This window comes from Gracilinanus agilis, chromosome 2 (genome assembly GCF_016433145.1).
Source record: "Gracilinanus agilis isolate LMUSP501 chromosome 2, AgileGrace, whole genome shotgun sequence".
Classification (NCBI taxonomy): Eukaryota; Metazoa; Chordata; class Mammalia; order Didelphimorphia; family Didelphidae; genus Gracilinanus; species Gracilinanus agilis.
In genome coordinates, this window is record NC_058131.1 from 44,597,444 (window position 1) to 44,610,741 (window position 13,298).

General features: G+C 37.8%; 1 protein-coding gene across 1 annotated transcript in view; it reads right to left on the reverse strand.

The window, feature by feature from the left end:
• Window positions 1-61: 61 nt before the first annotated feature.
• Window positions 62-13,298, reverse strand: part of PKD1L3 (polycystin 1 like 3, transient receptor potential channel interacting) — a 62,046-nt gene continuing 48,809 nt past the window's right edge. Inside the window, exons 22-28 of the mRNA XM_044659372.1 lie at window positions 12,573-12,706; window positions 10,508-10,632; window positions 9,803-9,963; window positions 4,275-4,485; window positions 3,070-3,171; window positions 1,177-1,308; window positions 62-813 (exon numbers count right to left, since the gene is read on the reverse strand). Coding sequence (XP_044515307.1) covers window positions 667-813; window positions 1,177-1,308; window positions 3,070-3,171; window positions 4,275-4,485; window positions 9,803-9,963; window positions 10,508-10,632; window positions 12,573-12,706 — 1,012 coding nt within the window. The 3' untranslated portion in view covers window positions 62-666. The remainder of the gene's footprint in view (window positions 814-1,176; window positions 1,309-3,069; window positions 3,172-4,274; window positions 4,486-9,802; window positions 9,964-10,507; window positions 10,633-12,572; window positions 12,707-13,298) is intronic.

A 13,298-nucleotide genomic window follows, 5' to 3' on the forward strand; every position in this document is an offset into this window, starting at 1 on the left:
ATTGATAAAGGGGCATTGGGAATGGAGAGCCTTAGTGATTATACATAAAGGTTGTTTAAAAAAGCGACCTGTGGAAGCACACCAGGCAGTTCTAATGCCAGTTCTGTAGACCTTTAGCTTTTACTTATTTTAAATGTTTAAATAGTTTGGGGTGTCATATTTAATCATAAATAATAACCGAATTATTTCTTAGGTTCAGAATAAACTGGACCTCCTATTAGTGCCTTTGTCTTGCAGAAAAAAAAATCCATTTGATAGTAAGATCATTTCTTGGCATCATTTTGACTGACATATTTACCACCATCATCACTTTGTATATGTGGACAGTAGGATTCTAAGAGTGAGTGCTGGGTGGTTCTACTAACCTTCTCTACCTCACTGGCAGTGGGACTGACAGTACTATGAGATTGTTCCATCTAGGGCCTTTGCCCACATGCACCTCAGAAAGGAATCTACCATGTCAGTGCCCCAACAAATACCTGACTCCATGTAAATGGAACATAGTGCTGAGGTGACTTTATTCATTTAATCTAACAGTTAAGTTGAAAATAAGAAAGGGTACATACATCTGTCATTCCCCAGGCCATGCCATGCAAAAATAATACCACCAGTATGCTTAACATTAATCAGTCATGATAGGAAATCCAAGGATAGGGAACAAAAAAGTCAAGTTGGTTCATTCTCTAAAGCTTCCATGTTGGTGCCTGCTGCTATTGGGACTGTTTGCTCTGGCAGTGCTGCCTTTTGAGGCCTCTGTATTCCTAACAAATTGGAGAGTTTTTGCAGCAGAATTTCTGTAAGTGGTGCTTCTTTCTGTGCCTAGTTTTGGAGGAAAGGAGGGGAAAAAAATGAGACAAAACTTGAAACAGTTGTTAGAGTGAGAACAAAAGGAACAATGCTAATGCAAAACAATTACCTTAATGTTTTGCTGCCCCGAAGTGGGGTATTACGTTCTTTTTAATAGTGCAGTGCCAACAATGTGCTAGGGACTATATGAAGAACATAGAATTTAATGTAGTTCTGCAGATTATGTTATTGGGGGAAGTGTTGCCTATAAGAGCTATTCATAGAATAGTAAAGGGTAGTGGTGCAGAGTATGCAACACTCATTCTTTCCATTAGACTTCATACAGCCAATGTTTAATCACTGAGCTGAGGAATTACCTACCATACCTACCATAATGGACTTTCTCTCCTTGCAGAAGGTCAGCAGAATTGCAGAAACAAAAAGATTAATGATCACAAGCACTAACAGAATGACACTGGTGATGATCAGAAAGGAGCCCAGGACTGGGTCTAAGGTGATAACCTAGAAAGGTAATAGAAACAAGCCCTGAGCAATATGTGTAAATACTGATGGAATTTTATTTACTTCTGGTTCTAAGAAAACAAAGTAATAATTTATTGTTTGGGACTCATTCATAAAAAGCATCTGTAAATTTAGAAATGAAGAGGAAGAAGAATTATTATTGGAAGGTGTTAGAAGAGTGCAATAGCTGATTTATTTAAGGGTGTAAATGCCATGATATGCTTTATTTAACGTGAAGGAATGGATGACATAATAAAACTGTAATTATTTAGCTCCCCTTTTTTTATGTAGACCTTAGAAAAAATGTGTCCAAATCCCTCTGGAAGGGCATCTACATGTTAATTTTTAAGAAATAACAGGATCCTGTTTAATGATACATAAACACCAGAAATAAAACTGTCCATACCACACCCAGAAACCTATCACTTAAATAAAAATGGAACAGGTTTTTAAAGGATAACTGTATAGCTTTTTCTCTTAGCATGGTTCTTTGACTTCTAGAATTGTTTCATTTTCACAGAAAAAAACCCTTTATTCTGTGTCAGTCTTCAATTGTTGGGATTGAGATCATTCATTTCTCTGATTAAGGAGCTTAATGCATAACGTTCTTTTTAGTTAATTCTACTTCCTCAGACCCTAAAAGAGATGCTTTTTTCCTTTACTTTTGGCCTGCCAAGTACTACTTACTTTTCTACTGCTGTTTCAAAAGTTGCTGGGGGATTAAAAATGCCATTAGACTGCAGACTAAATTTCAGTGTAAATGCTATCTATCATCAATAACTTGTTTTTAAAAAGTATTGAATATAGCAGAATTCCAAGACAGAGTCATAGTGAGTTGTGCTAGGATGCTTTGTCTCTCTCTAGCTAAGGAGATTTACAAATTTATTTTGTCCCATTTCTCCTTCAAGCAGCAAAGTTCTGAAGGATTTAAAAACAGGAATTTGAAGGAGCCAGAAAACAGATGAAACAGACAGGGCTGTATGTGACAAAATTTCTTCTGATTACTTGGATTAGTTAGAGAGATCAGAAACATTACCAGAGGGAGGTGGCCATCACCCACTTTGCTTCAGTGATAGAAAATGGAGCTGTATTCTAGCAGCTAGACACCTTCCTGGATCTGGAAGTGATGCCTGATACCATCTTCTAAGATGCACATCACCTTCTTACAGTATCTTAAATATTTACACTCTGATGGTTAAAAGGTTTCTCTAATTTGAACTGAACTTTAACCTTAATTTATTTCTTAACAGTTTATAAGCAACAGAAGTGTTCATTCTTTCACTTTTCCTGAGGATAATTCCTATTTCCCAAAATGAGGATTTGCCAATGATGGTTAAGAAATAGTGCAGTTCTTCCTAGAATTGTGTTTAATGGTATTGTCATACCTCTGGATAATTTTTAGATTTTTCCTTTTAGTTAGAAAATAGTCAGGATTTCTTAGCGAAACCTTTGCTTATTGATTATGAGATTTAGATTTTCGTCTGAGAAGTTTGAAAACATCAATCTTTGACAATTCACTGTGACAAGGACAAAAAGTAGGAGTAAAAATTGGTCCCATAAGAGTAAAGATTTTTAAAACAAATAATTAGTCATTTAGGATTTGGCTATTGTGAGCACTCTTAAGCTCTAGCAATGGATCTTAACTTCTTCCCATTCCAGGCTTAAGGGAAGTCTATCCATTTTCTATTTGCAGCTTCTCATTAGACGTATGTATAAAGTCAGAGGGAATTCAGAGGGGGGCAATAAGGCAAAAGTTCTCACCTCACAAGAATCAAAGATCCCCATCAGAAGACCAACAATAGTTACAGCTGAATTGGAAAAGGTTCTATAGTCAGAGATGCTCCATCCAAAGAGAATGTTGAACTGTATAAGGGAAAATGCCAGTGAGAAAAGTAGTGGTTTTCTGGTATACTTTCTATGCGCTTGGAGGGCCTGCATTGGTATATGGTCATAGCAACCTAGATCTAGAGCTGGAAAAGATTTCAAGAGGCCATCTACTTTGGCCCTTTCATTTTACTGTTGAGGAAACATGTTCGAGATCACACAGTTAAGTGTCCAAGCTTTAATAATAATAGTAGTGTATATCTGTGTAGTGCCAGGCACTGTTCTTAGAACTTTACATATAGGGTCTTTTTAGATTCTCACAAAAACCCTTGGAGATAGGTGTTGTTATCAACCTCATTTTACATCTGAAGGAACTGAAACAGGCAGAGGTTACATGATTTGCCCAGTCAAACAATAGTAAGTGTCTATGACCACATTTGAACTTGGGTCTTCTTGACTCCAGGCCTATCAGTGTATAACCACTTTTATCACATCAGCTAGGAGTCAGAGCCCCTTAAAAGCCCAGGTCCTCTTGACTCCTAGACCAGCACCCTTTTCTTCACTCACCTGTACTTCATCTACTCAAGGAGACCAAAATGAGACTCATGGAAGAGAAGCGCTTTGATATTTGAGGCTATTTAAAATGTATCTATAGGATCATTTACTCTGGAGTTGGAGGCTCTAGGTTCAAATCCACCTCCAGTGTAGGGAGATTATAGTGTAACTTGGGGCAAATCCCTTAAACTCTCTGGGATTTGGTTTCCTCATCAAAAAAATGTGGTGCATTTGGACCAGATTCCTGAGTTTCCATTCAGCTTTGGATCCCACAGTATGATCCCATGAACCTCTTGCCTTCCACAGCATTTAAAACTTTGTAAAGTAGTTTTCATCTCCATTACCATTGATCCTTAGCATCTTTGTGCCATAGGTATCATTTTCTCCATTTTATAGGTGAGAAAAGTAAAATGAAAATACTTGTAGTTAGTGACAGAATTTTGTCTGAAATCTGGTCTTGGGATTCCAAGTTGAATATTTTTCCCATCATGCCATCCTGACATCTTTGACTTAGGAGTTTTAACCACACTGTATGCCTAATATTACCCTCTTGCTATAATGCAAGAAGGAAACACAAGGTGGCTTACAGCGATGGAGTAGCCTGTTAACAGGATCAGAATAATCAGCAAGAAGCCAAACACTTCATCCCAAGCTCTCTTCAATGTTGTGCTGATAACATGGAGTCTGGGGTTGAGTCGCAATAGGCTCCAGAGCCGAATGGTTGTCAACAAGATCAGGAAGCCAATGAGGTAAGTGAGAGCTGCGGTCACTTGTACAATTTCCTGGAGGTTGGTGAATCTGCCAAGAAATTCTGGCCATTAGTATCACCGGATTAACATTTCTAGTTTTTTTGGCAGTAAATTTCATTAAGTTTGGTAACTCAACATCAAAGTTGTTAAGATGCCAAGTTATCCTATGATCTCAGCCAACTTTTGACTGAAACAGTTATTACTGTGATACTGTTTCCCAATAAAATTTAGTGGGGACTTGACCTTTGTAGTGAGTGGGTGATTCTTACTGCATGTGGAGGGGAAGATGAACTTAAGACAATCCCAAGGCTGGTCTACACTCTGAATTTTCATGGTATTAGGGCCAGTTCCCTCTCTCAAGAACATGAGCAAAATCTCAGTTGGATAAGACCTTTTCTGAGAGGCCCAATTCTCTCTGGTGCCCTGGTCCTAACTTATTTCCTGGCCAACCAAAACTGGGATTGGGAGATTTAACACTGATGGTTATAGAGACATGAGAAACAAATCTGGGGAATGAGATGCTTGCTAAAAAGTTTTCTTAAGTGTAAGATATTTTTACTCTGATTATCTCTTATCACATGAGATACCTCACCCACTTTTCCCCTTCTTTCCCCTCTATATTTGTTTTTGTGAAATGCGTTATCTATGGGATTAGTGAACCTGATTAGTTTCCTAAAATATAAAATTAAGAAATTGGACTTTGAAGTTCTCCAAGTACCCTCCCAGTTCCAAATTTGATCACTTAATGATAGATACCTAATTGCACTTGCCTAGTGAGATCTGACCTCCAAAGAGAGTCAGCAGGAGACTTGGTAATTTTGCCAAGTTACCATATATTGTAGCATCTGGACTAATAGAAAAGACCTCATTTACAGAAGTGCACTATTGTGTGTGCTGTTCAGCAGTGGATAATAAAATAGATGAGAATTTAGCCAACTCTTGCTGTTCAGTAAAGTTGGACTGACAGTTCTGTTCCTTTATCATATATTGGACCCAAAATTTCTACCTATCAAATGTTAATGTTATTTGATATAATATCATTTTATTTAGAGCAATATTAATAGTTGTGAAGTGTTTAGATATTTCTTACCAACCATTTGCTTAAAAAGCAGCTCATTTACCTGTCCTTACTATAATGTTAGGATGTCTATTTAGAACGTTCCATGCAAAGAGGTGGCTCAGGCCTTTGTATCTGAGGGGAATGGACTACTTATCCCAAGATTAAAGGGGCCATAACAATTTCCCTAAACCCAAACCAAGCTCATCAGGACACTTTACACCATTTTGATGTTTTATTTAGGTTGGATGTTGGCTCACACAGCAGGTGTGTATAACACAATAATTTTTTAATCCAGTGGGTCAAAATGCTTTTAACTGGCTAATGCTCAGAGCAAGAAAGAACCATTAACTAATTCTTTATAATTAGTGCTTATAATTCTGTGGTGCAGGATATAGTGTCATTGTTAAGCCTTATTCCTTGATTACTATAAGGATGATATTAGAAAATAAGTACTGTTTTATGATTTTAGAGATAAGAAGTGGAGAAGCTGTTTGAGGAAGAATCAGTTTCAAACAGAGCTGAGAGAGTGTTAATTTCAGCTGTTGGCAGTTATAATTGTTATTTCTATGACAGTTACATGCTCTGGGTGTGGCATTCCGGGAGTGGCTTCTGGCAGTTGACAGAGCCACACGCAGCTGTTCCCTCAGGGCTGGAGAAGGTAACATCTTTGCCTCTCTCTATCTTGGTCTGAGGGAAAGATTTGAAGGAGTGGAGTGTTTTCTTTTCCAACTTGGGAAACACTATTCATATTTCTGTTACTGTCTATAGATTGGTTAAACTGTGAAAAGACCAAACAAAACCTGGTCTTTGATTTGGACTCTGAGTCTGTTAAGGCTCAGAGTCCTAACTTGATTCTTATGGAGACTGAACCAGCTAGCCTTGGTTATCTTTATAACTTAAAGCCGAAGTTAAGAGTTGGAGTCATTAAGTTTATTTAGAACAGTATAAATTTGGTTTGGGAGGATTAGCGTAGCCCGTGAACCACAGGAGAAGTGGTTCCTTGCATGACCTGAGAGTTTATTTGGGTGGAGTTAGAATCCCTTAGAATTAGAAATCCTTTTTTCCTTTATATATATTTAAATGAATAGTTTATTTTTCATAAACAAGAGTCTCTTTAGAGTTCCTTGCGCCTTGCATTGCTCGCCCTAATTTTATTTTTACAGTACAAATGTGAAAATAGTGAATGAAGTAAACTTCTTGAGGCCAGAAATTGTTTTCATTATTGTCTTTGTATGATAAAGGCCTGGCACATTGCCTGTGCATAATAAATGCCTGTTGAACACACTGAGCACTGTAAGAATTGAATTCAAACAATGGATGGCTAGAAATGTGAGCCATATTCTGATTCTCTGTTATTTGTTTGGACATTGGACCAAATTTAATTTTATCTATTTTTATGCACAGAAATATATGGGAAGTTGGAGAAGAAGTGTTTGCTTTCTTCCAGAGGGCTTTTATCTCCTGCAGGTCTGATAATCTTTGATTTTTTTAAATTTAAAAAAAAAATGTTTTTAAATCCATACTTTCAATCTTAGAATCAATACTGTATATTGGTTCTAAGGCAGGAGAATATTAAGGGCTAGGCAGTTGGAGTTAAGTGACTTGTCCAGGGTCACACAGCTAGGAAGTGTCTGAAGTCATATTTGAACCCAGGACTTCCCATCTCTGGGCCTGGCTTTCAATCCACTGAGCCACTTAGCTACCCATTTGATAATATTTTGCAGAAGCTAGGGTGGAAGCATAGAAGCCTTTGACACCCTATGTTTTGGGGGCTCTCTTCCTATGCCAGGATTGCTGTGAGAGGGAGATTTTGGGAAAGAAAGATAAGGTTGCAGCAAAGGGAAAGAGATTTTGATGATACAGCTGACACAGGGGCGAGACACTGGTAGAATCTTGAGGGAGGAGGGGGTGTTGGAGATTCTAACTGCCAGCCAGAGGGGCGTCGGTTGGAGTCTGGAGCCGAAAGCATCTCCTGGATTCATCTCTGACCTCCTGAGGATTTCTATTTTGTTCCTGTGAGCTTTTTCCCCTACCACAACCCGGAAGCTGCAAAAAGAATTATCTTTGCAAACTCTACAAGAAGATCCAAACAGAGGTTTACTCAGGGAGAATTTCCTCTCTGGGGTGAACACAATCGTTTCTGACTGATCAACATCACTACTATCTATATTCTAAAGATTTTGAAAATCTTTGTGGGTTTTAGCTTAGAATAAAGGTAGACAGCAGGGGATCTCTTAGATAGAGAGAGCTGATAGAATAGCCCGACCTGGCTGGGAAAAAAGAAACTTTGTCAAAAAGTCAGTTTGGGCCCCTAAAGGTAGACATCAATGATAGGGACTCACCTACAACCCTCTTGCCCAATTACCTATCCTGATATTTCCTTAATAAACCTCATTGTTATAAATTGCAGTCAAATTGGATCTACACTGGCCTAGAACAGAGAGCATCACCATCTTTGCTTTGTCTTTAAAGAGATAGCCTGTCAGCTGGGTTATGTCAAATCCCAGCCACTGCTATATTTAAACAAACAGGCTTTCTCTTCACTTAACAGTTGGTGAGCCACAGGCCAGGGTTTGAACTTACTCAATTTTGAGATGATTTGGGAGTCAGAAGTGCAGTTTGTGGCCACAGGAAGATTGAGGCCTACACAGAGGGGTGAAGCTAGTGTGGGAGTAGTAGGCAGCGCTGAATTCTGCCCAGCAACTAAACTGACCTCTCAGAATCACTCCATCACTAAGGGGGGGGACTCTTAAAGGGCCGGATTTAAAAGACATTTTCCTGTGCAGAGGTTTTTCATCACAATAACGGCACACAAATTACTTGTAGCCATGGGAGTGATGGCAATCATTTGCCAATGCTTATACATGTGCTACAGTTTTATTTTTATAATAATTCCTGACTAATCCACTTTATGCTAAATTTATACGACAATTTCCAATGGCTCGAGATAGGGACGGATAGAATTTTGTCCTACATCCCTGTTATTACAGGAGTGATTTTTTTTGCTGCTACAACTGTGTTATGCTCTGAAAAAATGTATTTGGATGCTGGTTGGGAAGAAGGCTAAGGCAACAGATAATTACTTAAAGCTCATGATAGTAGCAATGAAAGAGGAAATTACACAACTGGGAACAATGTTAAAGGAAGTGACTGGGGAGTTAGAAAGCCTAAAGAACAACAAAAATACACAACCAGACACCCCAAATCAAGAAAATGCAGTTAAAGAGGTTAAGGAAGAAGCTTAGTGGGGCAATACCAGTGCTTCCATTGTGAGACATGATGAGTCTTCAACTGGAAAGCATAGTTCATATAAAAACACACAAACCTTTAAAACTGGGGATTTGGAACATCTTTGAAAATGCATGCCGAAGTTTTCTGAAAAACCCGTAAGATGTGTAAAGGAGTTTCACTGTGCCACGAAGTTGTTTGATCCTAGCTTTGAGGATATAGAAATTCTGTTATCTGAATTATTCTCAACGAGGGAAAATGATTAATTTATTGCAGCGACTACAGAAAATCCAAATTTAGTTTCATGGGCAGAGGATGGGAATCATCTAGAACATTCTGATAACCAAAACCAGAGATTCCTGTTTAGGGCTTGACATGCTTTGATCAAGGCGATGGAAAATTTTGCTAAGTGTCCTGATATGTGGGGAAAATATGAGAGGCTTAAACAGGAAACCAGGGAACATCCTTCCACGTCCTTAGACCTGGTGGTGGAAATGGGAGAAAACCTGGGGTTTACGGATCTGTCTGAACCTAATCTTCAACATATTAGGAGACAATTTGTAAAGGGCTGTTGTCTACCAGTTAGGCCATATTTCAGACTGCAGTATCCAGATTGGGAGTCTCTAGGGCTAGAAGAACTAAGAAAGACAGCCACATATATATTTACTGGGGGAAAAGCATAAGAATGAACAAAGAGATGAATTAGTACAGGAACTAAAGTCACAGCTCAAAGAAACCAATAATAAACTCAGGCAGAAAGAAATAGATAAAGTAAAAAACTTAGCAACATTGCAAGCTTACAAACCAAGAAGGGTCTTGGTCAAAAACAGCAAAGAAACAATCAACCGCGATGCTTTCTATGTTAAATTTGGCCACTCTGTGAAAACTTGCAGACTAAAAGCCCAAATCAATCAGGGAATGAAAGAAGGGGAATGTGGAAGAACAATTCAAATTATAACAGCTCCAACAACAGGCAGGCAATGGGCAATGCTGTTCCCATATCTGTAGTAGTAATTCGGGAATGCAAGCCCCATTTTTGAACACAATGAGAAAATTTATCCAGGAACTGCTTGCTCACCTGCTTTTATTATGACGGTATTGCTGCATACATGTTTTATGCAAGAAAACACGCTTCAATTGGAGTGCCATCATTATGAAGCTTATGAAGATTATGCATGTGTCCAGGGCATTGCTTTTCTTGGTGAAATATTTCCACCCTTGTTGTTTTAGCCGATTACCCTAAACATAAATATGGTAGTTATTGCTGCTCTGGAGGAAGATTGGAGTTCACTGTTAGGCAGTCTTGCTCCAGTAAAAATTGAAATGTAATATGATTTTATTCTTGCTCTGTTCTGTAACCACTCAGCTGCTGATTCTTCTAGAAAGAAGTTAGTGGATTCTAAATGAGTAAGAAACTTAAATTTGAAAAGCTTCTTTTTGGAGAACCAAAAACATGGTTAGACTTAAAAATAATTATTTGGATTAAAAAAAAGTTATACCTGAAAACTGAATTTCCAGAAAGTTGTGAGTTGATATATGTTCTAACATGTTCTCTGTCATCTCACTTCTCTTCATGAGGGAAAACACTACTTTCTTTCAATAGTATTCTAACCAGAGAATTGAATAGTTCTCAATCTTGGCTAAGTCCTTTCATTTTAGAAAGGAATCACAAATCTGGTAGCAAGCAACATGATTATGGAGCACCTATTTTATGCCTACATTGCTTAATGACTGACCTTCAGAATGTCCTGTACTCTAGGAGAGCAGATCAATCCCAGCTTACCTGTACGAAGGTATAATAAAAGAGAAGCACAAAATAGATAATGCTTAAGGCACTGAAGCAGATGAAATTTTTCTGGGTCTGAGTGATCTGTAAACTGTTCACTTTGATAGAACTGAAGAAAACTCCTAGAGAGAACATAGCAAGTTTTAGAAGAAGAATCTGGCTTTCCCTCTCAATTCCCAACTATTCAGACAGTCTCCTGAATAGCCATTCCGGCTTCCTTTAGTCCTAAGTTTCATGAGTTATCATCCTACTCAGTACTTACAAATAAATATGATTTTTTTCAAGAGAAGAGGAATAAGTATCTTTAAAAAGAAAGAAGATATAAACATAGAGAAAGAGGAAAAGGTAGAAGGTGGGAGAGGACTGGTTAAAAGAGAATCTATGGGGGCAGCTGGGTAGCTCAGTGGATTGAGAGCCAGGCCTAGAGACGGGAGGTCCTAGGTTCAAATCCGGCCTCAGCCACTTCCCAGCTGTGTGACCCTGGGCAAGTCACTTGACCCCCATTGCCTACCCTTACCAATCTTCCACCTATAAAAGTCAATACACAGAAGTTAAGGGTTTAAAATAAAAAAAAAAAAAAAAAAAAAAAAAAAAAAAAAAGAGAATCTATGTATACTGACTTAACTGTTAAGAAAAATGAGGAAATAAACCCTTTCTAAATAGAAAAAAGATAGAAGCTGGATAAGTTATAAAAAAATAGGGTAGGAAAAAATCTTTCTGACTCATGTTGCAGTGCTGAAACATGAATTTTAAGAGAAAATAGGGTAGTTTATGGAAAAGTGGAAATGTATTAAGACTGATATGAAAAATGGAACTTGTATATATTTTAAATATTTTGAAGAATTAAAATATTGTTTGCTCTATAAGAAAACATTCTAATAAAAGTGTGTAAAAATAAATGAGTGTATAGTTGTCCACTTTTATTTCGTGCTATAAGAAAAAGTGTTAAAAATCTAAGATGGTTAACATCCCAGTAAGAAACTTCTGAACACATCTTTTCTTATAAGGGAAAAGTAAAAATATTAGAACTCTGAAGTCTGTAGGAGTGGGAATGACACTAAGGACGGATTTTAAGATCATGAAAGAGCATATGAACATATACCTGGCTACCAAATCCCATAATGCTGGCATCAGAAGCTGTCTCTTGAAACCCAAAGAAATACTTACTAGAGTGCTGGGTCTGGAGTCAGGAAGACTCATTTTCCCAAGTTCAGATCTGGCCTCAGACAAATAACTTGTTTTCACTTGTTACTTAAATATTGCACCTAGTCTTCCCAAGGTCAATAATCTTAATAATGACCCCAAATCAACCAACAAAAATTTGTTATCTACTATGAAGCAAACAGTTGGGAATGAAGACAAGGGTATTGTGTAATACCCTCCTTGATAATATAACTTACTAGCTATATGATCCTGGGCAAGTCACTAACCCTGTTTGCCTCAATTTCTTCATCTGTAAAATGAGCTGGAGAAGAAAATGGCAGACCACTAGTATCATTGCCAAGAAAACCTCAAATGGGGTCTTGAGGAGTTGGACGTGACTAAAATGACTGAATAACAAAAAATCTTTAGGAAATATTAAAAGGGTTGTATGCTTGCTTCAGGCTGACAAGAAACTGAGACTGTTCTTATTCTGTAATATTTGAAGAGTAAGTGTGAATGTCTTACCTCCATAGAGAAGAGATAAATAGAAACATGAATTTAAAAAAAAAATTGTCTACTACAAAGCAGACACTTGGGAAAGGAAAGGGGGAAAAAAAACAAACTTGATCCCAGGCTGGAAGAGAAGAAGCAGGCTCTTAAGAACAAGGGAATGGTACTTAAATTGTCTTGCTACCAAGAAGTAGTCTCAGGGATTTATTTATTTATACAGGTTGGAAGCTTTGTACCCTTAACAGGGTTTTGAAATCATTTGCATTTACTATTCATTGCAGTTGGTTATTTAAACTTAAAATGCTTTCAATATAAGAAATGCCCTTTATTTAGAATGGGAAAAAAAAATAGACCTCGCCTTTACCCACCATCAGCTATGGAAATGCCAGGGAAGTGGAGATGCTCTTACCCACACCATTGGACTCCAGGATCAGGGTCACCACGCAGAAGAGGTTCACATTAGCATTATAGACAACAAATGCCACAAAGAGAGTTCTAGTGCGTTTATCTAGCCAGTGCCTCTGCTTCAGGTGTTGAAGAATTCTAGGGGAGGCAAAGGAGAAAGGGGGCAAATTACCCAACCCTCCAGCTCCTAGAAGGAAAAATGCCCTAGAGTTTCTTGGTGTATTCTGCCTTTTGGGTGACCAGTATTTTTCTCTTTTGTGAAATTTGTATTTGATTACAAATGCTAATATTTCTATCAGTGTTGGCACAAAAGGAGGATATCTGAATATGAAATTGGTAAATGCACCAATAAAAATGGTCAATATTTAATACCTGGGTGGTATATAACATAATGCAACTAAACATTTCAAGAACTAGTTTAGAGAGAATTATTACATATTGTGCAGATGAATTGTTGATGTGGACACCTTAGTTTTCACTTGAAGCATTGAGCTATTTAATATTTAGGGGTCAGGTTCAGGATCATTATCTTCCCATTTTCAAGAAAATTAAATGTTTAAGTGTTATAGTTTTGTAGATGGAAGGGATATTTGGGGACCATCTAACTCCCTTGTTTTGTAGATGAAGAAAACTAGGTTAGACAGTTTAAATGACTCGTCCACATTCATATAGTGGGTGACAGACCCAGAACTTGAAACCAGCTCCTTTGCACACCAAATCAAGTACTTTT